The sequence below is a fragment of the Stenella coeruleoalba genome (genome assembly GCF_951394435.1).
Source record: "Stenella coeruleoalba genome assembly, chromosome: 10".
NCBI lineage: Eukaryota > Metazoa > Chordata > Mammalia > Artiodactyla > Delphinidae > Stenella > Stenella coeruleoalba.
This window is the reverse complement of record NC_137156.1, coordinates 95,587,221-95,604,566: the sequence shown is the minus strand read 5'-3', so window position 1 is coordinate 95,604,566 and position 17,346 is coordinate 95,587,221. Positions and strand designations below refer to the sequence as shown.

The window sequence follows — 17,346 nt, the reverse complement described above, 5'->3', positions numbered from 1 at the left end:
ACTCTGATACCAAACCAAAATAAGGATATTACAAGAAAAGAAAACCAGAGGCCAATAACCCTGATGGCTATAGAATGAAAAATTCTCAACAAAATACAGTTGCCCCTGGAACAACATGAGCTTGAACTGTGTGGGTCCACTTACAGATGTTTTTTTTTTTTTTTTCCCCAAACACATACTATAGTAACACATGACCTGTGGTTGGTTGAATGTGCAGTTCAGGAACCGCAGACAGGGAGGACCAGCTGTAAAGTTTTATGTGGATTTTCGATTGTGTGGAGAGTAGACACCTCTATTTTATTTTTTATTATTTTAAAAGTTATTTATTTATTTAATTTGGCCATGCCACACAGCTTGCAGGATCTTAGTTCCTCAAGCAGGGACTGAACCCATATCCTTGGCAGTGAAAGTGCACAGTCTCAACCACTAGACCGCTGGGGAATTTACTTTTTATTTTACTTTTTTAGAGAGTAGACACCTCTAAACCCTGACACCTCTAAACCTCACATTGTTCAAAAGTAAACTGTACTGACAAGCTGAATTCAACAGCACATTAAAAGGAATATACACCAGGTAGGATCTTTCCCTGGGATAGAAAAATGGTTCAACATGCACTAATTAATAAATGTGACGCACTACATCACTAGAATGAAAGATAAAAATCATATGATCACCTCAACAGATACAAAAAAAAAAAAGCATCTGAAAAAATACTGGGTTCTTTCATGATAAAAAAAACAAAAAACAAATTGGGTATAGAAGGAATATGCCTCAACCAAATAATGGCCATGTAAGATCAGCCCACAGCTAACATCATACTCAACAGTGAAAGACAGAAAGCTTTTCCTCTAAGATCAGGAATGAGACAAATGTGCCTACTCTCACCACTCCTATTTAGTATGTTACTCTTAAATTACTGGAAATTCTAACTAGAGCAATCAAGGAAGAAAAAGAAACAAAGGCATCCAAATTGAAACAGAAGAAGTAAAACTGTCTTTGTTTACAGATGCCATAATTTTATATATGGAAAATCCTAAATACCCCACAAAAAAACTGATAGAACTGAAAAACCAATCCTGTAATTTGCAGGATACAAAATCAACCTACAGAGATCAGTTGTATTTCTGTACATAAACAGCAAAACATCTGAAAAACAAATAAGGAAAGCAATCCCATTCACAATAGTAACAAAACAATAAAATACTTAGGAATAAATTTAATCAGAGATGAAAGTTCTGTACACTGAAAACCGAGACTTTGAAAGAAATTAATGAAGACATGAATAAATGGAAACACAGCTCATGTTAATGACTCAGAATAATTAATATTGTTAAAATGTCCATACTACCCAAACCCTAGACAGACATTCAATACAATCCCTATCACAATTCTGTGGCAATTTTCACAGAAATGAGAAAAAATTCTAAAATTTGTATGGAACTACAAAGACCCTTAATAGCGTAAGCAATCCTGAGAAAGAATAACAAAGCTGGAGTCATGATATTTCAGATATCAAGCTGTATTACAAAGCTATAGTAACCAAAACTGTATGGTACTGGCATAAAAACAGACACATAGACCAACAGAAGAGAATTGAGAGCCCAGAAATAAACCCTTGCCTATTTGGTCAATAGTATTTGACAAGAAAGCCAAGAATACTTAATGGGGAAAGGATAATTTCTTCAACAAATGGTATTGGGAAATTGGATAATCAATGCAGAAAAACGAAATGGACTTTGTCTTACGCCGCTCACAAAATTGAACTTGAGCAGATTAAACAGAAGACTTGAAACTGTAAAATTCCCAGAAGAAAACAAGGAAAATGGTCCTCGATATTGGTCTTTGAGAACAATTTTTTGGGTATGACATCAAAAAGCACAAGCAACAAAAGCCAAAATAAATAAGTTAATTATATCAAACTAAAAAGTTTCTGCACAGCAAAAGAAATAATCAACAAAATGAAATGGCAGTCTACAGAATGGGAGACAGTATTTTGAAATCATATATCTGATCAGGGTTAATATCTAAAATATATGTGAAACTCATATAACTCAATAGCAAAAATACAGACCAAGGGGAAAAAAAAAACAGTCTGATTAAAATATGGGCAGAGGAGGGCTTCCCTGCTGGTGCAGTGGTTGAGAGTCCGCCTGCCGATGCAGGGGACATGGGTTCGTGCCCCGGTCCGGGAGGATCCCACGTGCTGCGGAGCGGCTGGGCCCGTGAGCCATGGCTGCTGAGCCTGCACGTCTGGAGCCTGTGCTCCAAAACGGGAGATACCACAGCAGTGAGAAGCCCGCGTACTGCAAAAAAAAAAAAAAAAAAAAATGGGTAGAGGAGCTGAATGGTCATTTTTCCAAAGAAGATATACAAATGGCCAACAGGTACATGAAACGATGCTCAACATCACTAATCATCAGGGAAATGCAAATTAAAACCATGATGAGATACCACCGCACATCTTTTAGAATGGCTATCATCAAAAAGACAAGAGATGGGCTTCCCTGGTGGCATAGTGGTTGAGAGTCCGCCTGCCGATGCAGGGGATATGGGTTCGTGCCCCGGTCAGGGAAGATACCACATGGCCCGGAGCGGCTGGGCCCGTAAGCCATGGCCACTGAGCCTGCGCGTCTGGAGCCTGTGCTCTGCAACGGGAGAGGCCACAACAGTGAGAGGCCCGCGTACCGCAAAAAAAAAAAAAAAAAGAGATAACAAATGTTGGCAGGGATGTGGTAAAAAAGGAACCCCCATGCACTGTTGGTGGGAATATAACTGGTAGAGCCACTGTGGGAAACAGTATGAATGTTCCCCAAGAAATTAAAAATAGAACTACCATATGATCCAGCAATTACATTTCTGGGTATATATTCAAAGGAAATAAAATCAGGATCTCGAAGAGATATCTGCACTCCCATGTTTACTGCAGCATTATTCACAAGAGCTAACATAAAGAAAAAACCTAAATGTCCATATAGGGATGGATGAATAAAGAAAATGCGGTATATACACACATACACACAATGGGCTACTACTCCATCATGAGAAAGAAGGAAATCCTGCCGTTTGCAACAACATGGATGGAACTTGGAGGCATTATGCTAAGTGAAATAAGTCAGAGAAAGACAATTACTATATGATATCACTTATATGTGGAAGCTTCCAAAGCTGAACTCAAAGGAACAGAGAGTAAAATGGAGTTTCCAGGGGCTAGGGAGGAAGTAATTAGGGCATGACAGTCAAATGGTGCAAACTTTCAGTTATAATATAAGAAAGTTTGGGGAATCTAAGGTACAGCAAGATGACTACAGATGACAATACTGTATTAGATACTTGAAAGTTGCTGAGACAGTAAGATGGTGTCTTCACCACAAAAAAGAAATGCTAATTGTGTGAGGTGACAGGCTCTGACTAACCCTACCATGGTAATCGTTTTGAAATACATATAAATGTATCAAATCATCACGTTGTACACCTTAAACTTCAATAATGTTATATGCCAATTATATTTCCAGAAAGCTGGGGAAAAATATACTGGGATCCCAATAGATAAATGATGCAAACTGTAAGGAACAGCACCAAGAAACGGGGGAGAGCTTAAACAAGCTTTATTTGGGAACGCTCCCGGGCGAGGTTCACTGGTCCGAGAGAAAGGGGCCAGAGAAGTCGCGCGCGGGCGAGGGTTTGGGCAGAATTTATAAGGGAAGAGGGGAAAGGGGTGTGGTGAATCTGGGAGGGCACAGGGTATTCCTTATTTGGTGGTCTTTTCGGGCATCGTGGGGGACCGTTAGTCCCGCCCCTCGAAAGGCGGGAAGGCTGGGCCGGGTGGAAAGTCCCCACTGGGTGGTCCGGAAAGTCTCCAGGTCAGTTTCAACCTGTGCGTCTGATTGCGCTCCCCTGCCTCGGGCCAGCTGGCCTTACACAAACCCTAAAGCAGGATGCGCTCTGTGAGTCTACTGTACGCCACACTAATTTCTACTTCCTATCTTAATTACTCGCTGGTAACTGCTGAACAAAGCACCCAGAAGAACACACTGACAACACAATTTACATTAGTTAATCAAAAGTGTGTAGAGTAGAATTTGTACTAAGTGCATCACTGTATATCAGCTTTTTAGAAAATAACCCTCATGATCCTTATATGGAATGAAGGAGTAACTACATTTTTGCTAAAAAAATTTGACCAGAAGAAGCTATAATTTCTGTGGCCTCTAGGATTAAGACATTGAAAACAACATATTTCTACATAATTAGTCACCATACATCAAACTTTCTGTAGTTTTAATTCTGACAATTTCATCTTTCCCAACGGAATTTATCTTCTTTCATAAAAAATATGCTGGGTATGCCCTTGTGATGTTGATTTTTTAAACTTTCAAATTTAAATCCAAAGGATCACTAATACCTTAGGGAAATTAACCTTTTTTATAGGTCGACATTTTCAATAGGCATCATTTATTTTTAAGCTCTTCTAAATACATACCTTGAATTTTTCTCTTGAGACCTTCATCATTATTAGGATGACTTCACTTTTAATGTTTCCCCTTGTATGTAAAAGCCTACATTGTAACCTATATGCTAGTTTCTCAAAGGGTCATCCTACTACTACGGCTTGTAGAGTGTGAGGACATCCCAGTCATATCTACCTGAAAAGGAGCTTGCTTGATAAATAATACCACCTCTAAAATATTAATGCAATGGAATAATGCCATCTAATAATTACTGGCAATATGTTTTAAGTGCTTGCTATTTATGACATCCAGCCAAAAGAGTAACAAGAAATGTGAAGAACTGGGAAAAGGCAAATTTGGAGCTACACAAGGTCACAGTATTTCAGTCAGTTAATGCAGTACGTCTTTAGGACGGCTACTATTACTGCCAGAGATCTTGATCGTCTAGCTGTCCTTCAGTTTGCCTGGGGAGCGCTAATGCAATTGATGTGGGGCTTTGTAGAATTTCCTATAATCTCTTGAAAGATTTAACAGCAGGGATCCGTTTGCCAAATAAAAGGTAAACAGATCCCTCTGTGCCGGTCTCAGAAGGGCTACATTTACACGCGTGGAGTTGTTCAAAATACAAAATAATTTAGGAAAGAGTTGAGCTCCAGTAAATAGATATTTTCCAAGGAAACTTGTATTAATTTAATGTTTCTTGGACTGGAGTGTCCTTCTATTTTTCAGACCTATCCATTTGACTAATTCCAGGGCCTACCTCCTTGCCTCTGTTCTGATGAGCACTGCATTCTTCTCTGTGGGTGCCTATACTTGCCTGTTCCAGTGGAGTGGAACACTCTGGCAAAGGCAACCCAAAAGGCAGCATCTTTTTAGACGATGACCACCCCACCTTTTAGTTAGATCACTGAAATGACATTGGGAAATAACTCTTCCTCACTGTGCACAGGCTTAGCGGGACTCAAAATCAAGGTGTCCTACTTTCCCACAAGCAAAACATAGGTAGGCCCCATAAGCACTTAAACTTAGGCTTTATATAGTTCCCTCTTGTTCTATAAGCTAACTAATATTCTTCCAATAGTTTACCTCTTTTGCTGACATTTATCAAAACCTATGAGATTCAAAACCGGGAGTCTTTCCCAATGAACATTTCTGTAAACCCTGGGAAAAGAAAGGTTGACTTGAAGGTTAAATGCAGTGTCCATTAAACAGGGAGAATAAATCAAACTTTCTGGCCTGTAAGTTTAGTGGTATAATGATAACTATTACAAAAGCATGGTTACTTTCTGAAGTAAGCTACCCCAGAACAATGATTCTCTTCCCCTCTACTCAACTGACTTAGAAATTCTATCGTTCAAAAGAATTTTCTGTAACTGAGCCTCTACTCCAATCTTAAAAGATGACCTATGTTGCTTTTCACTAAACCTTTAACTTCAATGCCAGAATTCCAAGTCCTTTTCCTCCTTAGCACATGCAACATATGGTAACCAGATCCAAGTCAATGAATAAAGGAGGGGTTCATTTTATCTTCAGATCTTTTCGCATGCCTCCACATTGCTCGGGTGCAGTGAAGGTAAGCGGAAGAGATGAGGAGGAGCTGCTAAGATACGCTTTTTCACTGTCTATGCCTCCATGCAGCAAAAACACTCATTTATCATCCATGTTAGTCCCACTTCAACAATGACGTTCTACTGCCTAGAGGAAGCCCATCTTTGCCATCAGGGTGACATGCATCTGGGGATTCTCTCAATCAAGGGAGACTATTTTTCTCAATAAATACATGATGACTTTGCAAACCAAAGCAGCAGGATGCTAGCTCAGCTACTGTAGGAGTTAGGGCCAGAACCACAAGTTCTCAGCCCAAAAGCCAAAGCAGATTTTGCAATACTTCTTATGTTGGGTCGAAGAGCACTTTCCATCTAGTAATTTCGGTCAAAATTTTTTCAAAGTGATGCTATTTCTCTTATACCATTTAAAAATTTAAATACCATTAAACAACTTTATTTGGCGTTTTTAACATGACTCTTTTCCTAAAATGTCATTCACCACCCTATTTAGGGCAGCCGTGTCTGCTAACTTCTACTTACCTTTGCCGCTTAGCTAAGCATCTACCTTCTTCCAGAGTTCTTCTTTGCAGCATGCCCCAATAAGGCTGTGTTCACTGCTCTACTTACATATTTCTAGTCTAAGAAAGCAGATCTTTTTTTTGTCTTTTGGTTGTTACTACTATAATTATTACTTATTTTTATCCTGGAAGAGTATCTTACCCAAAGAAAGTACTCAGATATTCAATGTATGAGTGTAGGCATATCACCAGATTTCTTTTCCTATTTTTCTTCTATAATGTCAGTTTATTATAGCCGATTAATGATAACTAGAAAACCAAAATTGGGAAATCTTCCAACAGTTTTACTGTACCTACTACAAACTTGGAGTCATCACCTCTTATGTTACTAGTAGAGTATTTTTAAATTCAGTGTGCATTTATTGAGCCTAGTCTTTGTTGGACATTATCCTCGAGTTTAGAAAGTCAAATACAACATAATTCCTGCCCTCAATAAACTTACATTCTAAAATAAATGAGTCATGGATATGAAATGTACAGTGTGGGGAATATAGTCAATAACTATGTAATACTGTTGTATGGTGATATACTCTATGTAACTAGACTTATCATGGTGAACATTTTGAAATGTATAGAAATACTGAATCACTACATTGTGTGACAGGAACTGACATAGTGTTGTAGGTCAAGTCTACTTCAAAAACAAACAAACTCATAGAAAAACAGGTCAAACTTGTGGTTACCAGAGGCAAGGGGTGGAGGGAGGGAGAACTGAATGAAGGCAGACAAGAGGTACAAACTTTCAGTGATAAAATACATAACTGCTGTATGTTATATATGAGAGTTGATAAGAGAGCAGATCCTAAGCGTTTTCATCACAACAATTTTTTTTCTGTTTCTTTAATTCTGTATCTATGTGAGATGATGGATGGTCACTAAACTGACTGTGATAATCATTTCACGGTGCTTGAAAGCCACATCTTCATGCTGTACACCTAAAACTTACATAGTGCTGTATGTCAATTACACCTCAATTAAAAAGGAAGAAGAAAATAAAAATAAGCTCACATTCACATGGGAGACGATGAGACAGATTACAATGATCACAATAACATGCAACAAATTCCGTGACAGTTATGCACAAGGTGTTATGGAACTCATAGAAGCAACACTCTTCAATTACATTAATGAAGGTAAAAGCCAAATGTCTGAAGTAAAATCTCTCTAGATTAAGTAGAAAAACATTTATTTAAATTATTTTGCATAATCTGCAGACTCACCAGGGAGACCAGGGAACCAAAGTTACAAAATGAGTTGAAACAAAGGATGACTGGGCTGTCAGAACCAAAGCTAAAACAGTACCACAGAACCAAGTTAGCTGGGGCACTGCTGCTGCTCCCCTTGGAAATGGGAAGCTGGAGATTATACTACTGCTGCCATTTCATGCTAGAGAACACATCTACCCCTGGAGCATGGATATTACTGCTGCTGCTGTCAACAAGATGGGTTTTCCATTGCCCCTGCTTCTTTGTGTCCCTAGCTCTTGATCCATCTGTGGTGGGTATGTCTGGGTGTGTCTGATTAGCCGAGACTGGGTGACATGGCTGTGCCCTAGCTTTGAAGGAGGCTGGGGACATGAGTATCTGGCCTCTTAGGCGTGATATGCAGTCTCATTCTCTCATCAAGACTTGATCGATTGGTCATTCTCCATGAATTTATTCATGGAGAGGTACTTTAAGGTGCTGTGCTATTTAAAAAGACGAACGTACACACTGTGATCCAAAACAGGACCATGAAGGAAGACTAAGGCAGGGCTAACCTTTTACTCCCAAGGAGTTATGTTTTGGAGAAATAGACTGTAGTTAGCTGGTCATCCACACAGAAAGCCAAGCGTTAGCAAAGGCACAGAATATCCTGAAACCCACGGAAGTGTGACTGTGGTGGGGCAAGGAGTGTGCGTATGGGGACTTGAGGTGGGAATTAAAGATGGCAGGCCTAGTGTGGCGTGAGATGGGTGATTAAATCAGACACCAGGTCAAAAAGGACCTATAGTCCATGCTGCACACGTTTTACTCAATCCTCTGGGGTAAGGGAAGCCAGGAACAGATAAAAGAATGGCTGCATTTGTATTTTAGTAAGTTGGTCATTTTAGTAAAATGGATGCTATATTGGAGGAGCTAATCTGCAGGCATGAGTAACTGTAGCTGTGAATCACGGTGAATAAAGTGGAGCCCAGAACTAAAGTAACTGCACAGATAATGGGGATGAGGGGACATTCTCAAGATGCGCTAAAAGATCCAGTACGGGTTAAAATCTAAAACGTGGCGCTAACCACTGAGGGTCCAGAAATTAAAATAAAATAACAAAGCTTCTTCTTGAGGAACTTACAGTTTCGTTTTAAGCACAACTGAAAATAGATGATATTATGAGAATGCTTGTGATTTTGTATTTTGAAATTAAGTCCTTATTCAACACCTGTATTTAAGCTGGGACCGCTGAACAGTTCATTAAGGAAACACTCCCACCAGACATTAAAAGGTCTCAGAATTTTCTATATTCACCATGATATAGACAAAGGCAAAAAAACAAACAAACAAACTGGAAAATCCTCAAATTTAACATAGATACATAGATGGGGGTATTGGGAATTATAGCCTTGTTGCATCACACTGCTGTAAATTTTGTGTGGGGACAGTAACAGGGAAGAATAAAGCAGATTTAGGGCAGGGGTAACTGTGACATACCAGAGCAAACAGATCTAGGATACAATTTTTGTGACCCACAAGTCACAGAATTATATATCCTCAAAATTATGTATCATACGTCCTCCCTCTACATGCCTTTTTCTCCCTAAAAGGCAAAGGGAAAAATACAACTGTTCCTTCCTTTTCTCTTTCCTTTAACAAATATTTGCTGAATGCCTTGTAAAGGCCAAAAGTTAGGCTAGATGATAGGGTCCCAAGGCAAAGTCCTTGACCTCACAGAGGTTACAGTCACGTGCGGAAGGCTGACAACAACCCAACGAAAGAGAGCACTGCATCTGTGAAGCAAGGAGGAGCAAAGAATCCTCTAATCAGAACAGAATCCTGTAATGAACAAATCCAACTAGTTCCTAAGGTCTAGGAAAAACGGAGGACTGAACAATAGTTACTAATAGTCAAATCTTCACCTAGTTATGCTAGGTAAGAATATTCTAGGTCAAGATAAAGTATTAAATAAAAAGAAGTTCTAGAGTTTACCTGACTAATAATGAGACTAACTGAAATAACTGTATTAAGTGATCGGCATGAAATACCAAAAGATAGCTCAAACATTTTTTCTGGTTTTGAACAGTTGATATGTCTCACAACACCATGGCAGTAACAAATCATGACTATTTTTGTCATATTGTGAAGCAGTGGTCATGGGATTCTCCTGAAAATTGTCTGGCAGACTAGAAGAGTTGTATGTGATGTCCTTACTCTTGTAAACCTTGACTCAAATTTAGTTCAAATGATCTGGACTATATTAGTGACTTATGATATCATAAGCGTTTCCTTTGCCCCTTACTTAGAAAAAGGAGTCTTTATGTCTAAGTTACGCTATTTAGTTTATTAGGTTGACATGAATTTTAAAGCACATTGGGAGTGAATCGTCTCTCATTGTCTGTGATACTAATCAATGAATTGCTTTTGTCGATACTGCATGTGCATCCATTCAAACATCCAGGGCGATTTATGCAAATATAACTGTTCTACAAATATCCCATCATCTGAGAAAATCATGTTACAGTCCTTTCTGAAAGTTCAACAAGGAGCAGCAGCCATGCATATTTAAATATCTCATGACTATACATGAGACGAAAATTATGGAGGTTTTCTGACAGCTTAGAGGAACTGTATGTAGGCCTTCATGTCCCAGACAATTTAGATGGCCCCCTGCTGAAGGAGGGCTTCTTTTTCTGACATCCTTGTCTTGATTTGTTCTATCAGAGTCTGACAAAGGAGCGTGCACCCCATGTTCTATGCGTGGTGGAGATCTTTGAGGCTCTAGTTTTACAAGCAGCCTTTGGTTCAGGACTTAGGTCTAAACTTTGGAACTAAAGCATTTTCACAGAGTGAAACTCTTACAGACATTTATAAAGAAGAAGAACCACAATCTTCAAAATCAAACTGTTTAGAAAGAATGGAAGTAACTCCTTGGAACCTTCCAGCAGAACAAAGAAACAACATCGAGCTTATGCTCGTGCTCTCCCCCCACCCTCACACACACACCACATACATAGGACAACTTGAATAGCTCACTTCCTTTTCTTGTTATGCTTCTTATATGATGGAAGCATATTAGTAAGAAGAGCAACCATAACTCAAAAAGACACGTGCACCCCAATGTTCATTTCAACACTATTTACAATAGGCAGGTCATGGAAGCAACCTAAATGCCCATCGACAGACGAATGGATAAAGAAGATGTGGTACATATATACAATGGAATATTACTCAGCCATAAAAAGGAGCAAAATTGGGTCATTTGTAGGGATGTGGATGGACCTAGAGACTGTCCTACAGAGTGAAGTAAGTCAGAAAGAGAAAAACAGATATCGTATATTAACGCGTATATGTGGAATCTAGAAAAATGGTACAGATAAACCAGTTTGCAAGGCAGAAATAGAGACACAGATGTAGAGAACATATGGACACCAAGGGGGGAAAGCAGGGGTGGGGGGTGGTGGTGGGATGAATTGGGAGATTGGGATTGACATATATACACTAATATGTATAAAATAGATAATAAGAACCTGCTGCATAAAAAAATTAAATTAAATGTAAAAAGGAATAAACATACATCCCCAAAACAAAACCCAAAAATAGATAAATAAATATCATTCAAATTAAGAAAAATAGCAACTCAGCTATTAAAGGCAAATGTTATCTATCACTAGTTATTTTCAAACTTTTGAAACTCAAGCAAAAATGCTACTGATTTATAGGAAACTAGTGAGGAACACTAAGAATTAGGTGTCATTGGGTGTTGTGTTCCCCATACATGATCTTATTTCTTTTACCAACCTGATCATCATTAATCTCATTCTCTATATTAGGAATCTGAGAACTTGGAAAGTTCAATCACATGTCAAAAGTTGTACAGCACAAAAGCAATGGAGCCCATTATTCAAATCCAGGTCTTCCTGATACCTCAGTGCTTGCTTATGTATATGCCACACTGCCTCTCCCACAGATACACCTTGGCTTGTATCTTTCTTGAGGGTAAGGTTCTAGAAGCAGCAGGCAAAGGAAAAAAGTAAACATTGAAAATTACCCTTGAAAATTCCCTAAGTATGCATACTTCCCCGAAATTCCAAAAGGGCAAATTTTAAAAATCCTTTTTCTTTGTATTCTGAATTAGAATATATTGCTGTTTCTTTGACTGAAAATCAGAGGAAGTAGTTGGATTCTTCTTAGAGATCGTGGAACACGAATATGTATCTCTATACACTGGAATCACCTTTGGGTTAGCAAGATGCTCACAATATGAGAGGCCCATAGAAGTGACACCCACTGAAGGAATGACGGAATCATGTTTCCCATCTCAGGTTTTTTTTGAAGTAATACACACACTGAGTGAGTAAACTTACCATACTCTATTTCAATTATAATTCTCCCTCCTCTTTATTTCCTCTTTTTTGAAGGGATGGGTAGGGAGTTGAATGCAGGGGTGTTTGTTAAGCACACAAGTGAATTCACTTAAATTAACTGCACATATGCTACGGTGCCAAAGAAATTTAATATAAATACACGTCAGCTATCATGATACTTGAGGTGAAGAAGAACCGACTGCAAGACATGACCTGAACCCGCAATGTTTTCTGGCATTTCGGCAGCTGGCTGTTTAGTTATATTCATCCCCAAATTCAAACGCTTTCAGATTGAAGGATTTCATCCAAAATGGCGGACAATAATACAATTTTATTTTTGAGTTGGGTCATTTCAATAAATTGATATGATTAGCTAAAATTATGAGCTGGGGAGCTCAGACCACATTACCCAAACTTTTCCTTTTTGAAGAGTCATACAGCAGACTCATATCTTAAGTTTTCACTAAGTGACACCAGGAATAAACAACTTCACGAAACTCACCACTGACCTGTCTATAGAGTAGTCGTTTATAACGGCCAACATTTGTCTTGATTCTGTCCTTATTGAACAATCAACATGATTCTGACCTTCTGAACACTGTACATTTTGTAACAAAATGGGTAGTGTCCTTTGCTTTGTCCAGTACAACGTGCAGTATTAAATTTGAGATCCACTTGCTGCAATTATGTAGAACAAGAAGGTATCTGAACTTTATTTCTGAGCTTTATCTTACTATTTTGCCCATATTTTCTCTTCATCTTGTCTTACCTATTGGCTATTATGCCCATATTTTAGATACGTCTTTAAGCGGGCCTCTCACATTATTTTGGTCAAAGCAGGAGTCAAAGAAAAAAAGAAAGAAACAAACACATAGCTATCAAAAGTGGTTAGACTTTTCTTTAAAGATTCATGAATTCAGTTGTTAATGAGTCTTAAAAATCACAGTACGCAAAACACAAGGCCAGAGTTAAGATTTCTTCCCTAATCAGAAAGTTTTTCGCTGAATTATGCCAGAAACGCTTCCCTTAGAAACAAAGCAGCTGGAACTACAGTAGTGACTCAGACGACACCACCTCTCTTAGAGTCTACGGGACAAGACAGAAATCAACAGCAGCAGCAAATTATGCTAATGTGTGATGACTACTGTGGGAGGAGCCACTAGAAACACAAGACCAAGCAGACAGAATCCAGGAAGTTCTGTGTGCATGTTTGCTTGAACCTAGAAATGGCATTTAGGATAAGCCCTGTAAATGACCAGGAGCTCGGCAGTCAAAGGTGTTAACAGTGACAGTATTTCAGCCAGAAGGAAGAGTACAAGACTGACCCAGCCCTCCAATGAAATCTTCAAATTAGAGATCATGATAAGGTGCTGAGTTAAAAGCACAAGGTTCATAAACAAGTCGGGGTTTCCTTATTTCAGTAGCCACATAAAGACACACCATCTATATGCGGGAGCATTACATGCCTGAGGACGTCTGTAGTCTGAAAGCAAAATACTCAACGCCATGTCTTCAGGATTTACGACATCTTTCCTCGTGGAAAGAACCTCTGTTTCTATTGCCTTGCTTGTTTGTTTCCTTTATGGTTAGTTAACTATTCTGGGCAATGACAAGTTGGATAATATTCTTACCATCAAAACTGAGGACGAGACTTTAGCCTAAGAGCTTTTTAGGAATATCCAAGCATGCATTTAAATATATATATATATGCTTACTAGATCCAATATTTCCATATTGGGAAGCCTGTGTATTTATTGTCATTATTCCTAAGTTTGAAGATTTTTGTCTCGTTTTTTCAAAATCTGCCCGATGGAAGCCAGCTGGCCAAACATTCGAACCCATTACCTCCATTTTGAGCTTATTAAACATACATAAAAGAATCTTCTCCAAATGCTACCTAATAGAACTGTCTTTCTCAAAAGAATCTAAAGTTTCAAAGACTATTTGTCTGAGTACATTCTACTGCCTGGATAATTTACTTGATTTAGTTTTGGCCAAGTCACTCAGAGCCCTCAGTGTCATTCCCCTTCAAAGCAAAGTGCCCCTGTGGTTGGGTTCTCATAATTTAAACAATTGTCTCCATTTTGGAGACTGGCAGAGAGAAATGACACATGAAGAGGCACATTTAGCCACACTTGCTCATGTTTCCATATACAGCCTGCAATCCACACTATTATCTATTACACAGAGTCAGATATCAATTTCAGTACCGATTTTTTTCTCTCCATTTCTTCCACTAATACTTAAAGGGATTTCAGTTTCATAGTTTTGAAAATATTCTCTTCCAAAATAACAAAGCATTTTAAATGAAGACTTGGCAAATTCACTTCACAGTCAAGGGGGAACTCGAGCGTAGGGATAGGGCGATTACCAATAGTGTTTGTTTAATAAAGACTGAAAGAGCTCTACAAGCCACAGACATTCAAAGAGGGTCATCTTGATCATTGCAATCTCTTCCTACCTGCCTCTTTGGAAATCTGCGTGAAGGATTCCACACCTTTCTCTCCATAACTTCCTTCCGATGCGAGAGTAGACACATAATTCCAACCCAGAGCCTTTACGATGTCTACCATGGCCTGGGCTTGGAAGGAATCGGGCGGGACCACACGAGAGAAGAAGTCATAGCGACGGTCATCACTTAACTCGGGTGCCGTTGATGCATAACTAATCTGGGGGATCTGAAAAGATAAGAAATCACCATATGAGGGCACACCATCAGGATGTGAGAGATTCATGTATACTTATGACAATTTACTTAAAATACAGGGCTTGAGCTCCAAAGGGGAAGCGTGTTTTGCCACACATAGCATGGAAGTGTAGACCACCTAAACGCAACCAACCACCTCTTAACAGCACAAGAAGCATGTACTTTTATACTTTGGCCTTTTATTCTCGTCTTGGAGAAAGGAATGGGAATGGAATGGCAATTACACAGAGCATGATGGTTGGGAGGAAAAATAATTTTAACCATTCTGTCTAACATTGTGAATCATGCTTTACTTCTTATACATTAATAGAAACAAAAGACACAACAGCCTAACTGGAGTGTGTATAGAGGCTGGTTCAGTTGACACATCTCATGAATACTGGTAGACGTCATTAGTCATCTAACATCAATTGAGTGCTGATCACCTATGAGGAAATATCTAAGTAAGCTGCATGCATTATTTAATTTATTCTTCACAAGAACGTTATGAAGTATTGATAGCTCACTAATACCCTTAGACCCAGGTAAGGGGGTTCCCTGCCCCAGCACCATCATTTCAGCTCTTCTGGCACTCTGGAGGGCCTTTCTCAAAATTTTTTAAGTTTCATTTGGATGCTGAGAGAGAGCTGACAGTCCTGATTGAGTGGAGCCACGTGGACCTCTGATTCCCATTTTTTTGCCTTTAGAGAATTCTCTGACCCTCTACTGCACGTGGGGTTAACCAGTTGTCTCAAGGAGTTCTAGAACTTGTGCCTATACAAATCATCCTAGAGCAGGACCCTGGTTCCAAGAGGACAATTTAATGAGCAGATTATTCCTCTTGACGGGCACAGTATTTATTCTCAGGATCATTTCAGATTACACTACCTGAGTAGTCCTGACATGCTGATTTTAGTTAAAGAAAATTACTCATTTAGAAAGAAACCTTGAAAAGAAAATATTGACCCAGGATCCCAAATACTCTAGGAGAAGACCTGAAGCAGCTATAGATGAGAAGCATGGCGTAGGGTCTAACGTCAGGATCTCTAAGCTAGTTACTTTTACAAAGAATGCTCCCCAGTTGTTTCTCTTAACACTAGCATGCAGAAGACTATGATAGGTATGATTTATCTACCTGTAAGAATGATCGACTCCTACAAAATTCAGGTTGTAAACTCTCCCAGGACTTACCCTTGTTTTAGCGTAAAGATGTCTCATGTATCTAAAAGCCAGTTTTGATCTTTGCTCAGACAAAGCCCAACAGTGCAACTCTTTGCCCCAAAGATGTCAAAGCTACACTCAAGTTAATTCTTTGAGCCCTGATAATTCTACTGCATATTAACCTACTTTTCTCTTTTTAGGGCAGTTTGCCTCAAGTTTACCCATTTGACATTGTTTAAAGCTGGTTACCACCTCTGTAAAGCTCATTTCTCCACCAGCCTTTCTATGTGAACATTACAGTCAAGTCTTGCCCTGACGGTAGATGACCCACCATTTCCCACGCAGCCCATCCCTGATGCAGTTCTGCTCTATGACCACCAGGGGCAGGCTCTCCGTTCCTGACTCGAAATCCAAAGCCACCCTGAGAAAGGCTCCAAGTCTCCTGACGGTCTGCACCTGAGTAACTCCTCAATTACAGGGGTGGTGAAGTGCAGTAGAAATAAAATGGGATTTGGTACTGAGAAGATCCGGAATCGAAGCCTCCTGCTTCTGTTCACTAGTGTTCACTGTGGTGAATATTTCACCTCACTGAGTTGGTTACATTATTAATTAGTATAAGATTGTTTTGAAGGGCAGGAATAACAAATGTGCATTGCTTAGCATGATGCCTGGGACAGTGTGGGTACTTAATACATGGGGTAACGACAATCAGAAGAGAGAAAAGTGTGTGCTTTCTTACTAAGTTTATGCATTCTCCACATTTGACTTCCCAAGTTCTCTGTGACACATTAGCAAAAACATTTCCCTCACTGTCCTAAGAAAATGTTTACATATTCCTATCATTATTGCTTTAGAAATAATATGTACTATTTATTTAACTCTTTACTATGTGGCAAGAATATTCTAAAAGTTTGGGGTTTATTTTTAATGTTTTAAATTGTATTTATTTATTTTTATTTAAGTATAGCTGACTTACAATATCGTCTTAGTTTCAGGTGTTCAGCACAGTGATTCAGTTATATATATATATGAAACTTTTCAGATTCCTTTCCCTTATAGGTTATTACAAAATATTGAGTATATTTCCCTGTGCTATATAGTTCTTTGTTGGTTACCATTATCACTAAAAGTTTTATATGCATTACCTTATCCAACCAACAGTAAAAAGTCTTCACTATACTTTATTATACTATACTATTATTAAGTCATTTTACAAAAGAAGAAATTGAGACTTGAAAGTAGACTATGACCTTGCCTTAGGTCACAAAGTTGTAAGACAGAGCAATACTCAAACCTGACACAGCCTAATGCAAACTTCTAAACTCTTAACTATGATATTTTGCTGAATTGTTGCTAAAACATTTGAACAATA

At 38.8% G+C, this 17,346-nt stretch overlaps 1 protein-coding gene across 1 annotated transcript in view; it reads right to left on the bottom strand.

Annotated features, from left to right (window-relative positions):
- GRM7 (glutamate metabotropic receptor 7) overlaps positions 1 to 17,346 on the bottom strand; it is a gene marked incomplete at its 3' end in the record, with an annotated part of 1,084,681 nt that overhangs the window by 514,849 nt on the left and 552,486 nt on the right. Inside the window, exon 10 of the mRNA XM_079934350.1 lies at positions 14,589 to 14,805. Within this exon, the coding sequence (XP_079790476.1) occupies positions 14,589 to 14,700 (112 nt within the window). The 5' untranslated portion in view covers positions 14,701 to 14,805. The remainder of the gene's footprint in view (positions 1 to 14,588; positions 14,806 to 17,346) is intronic.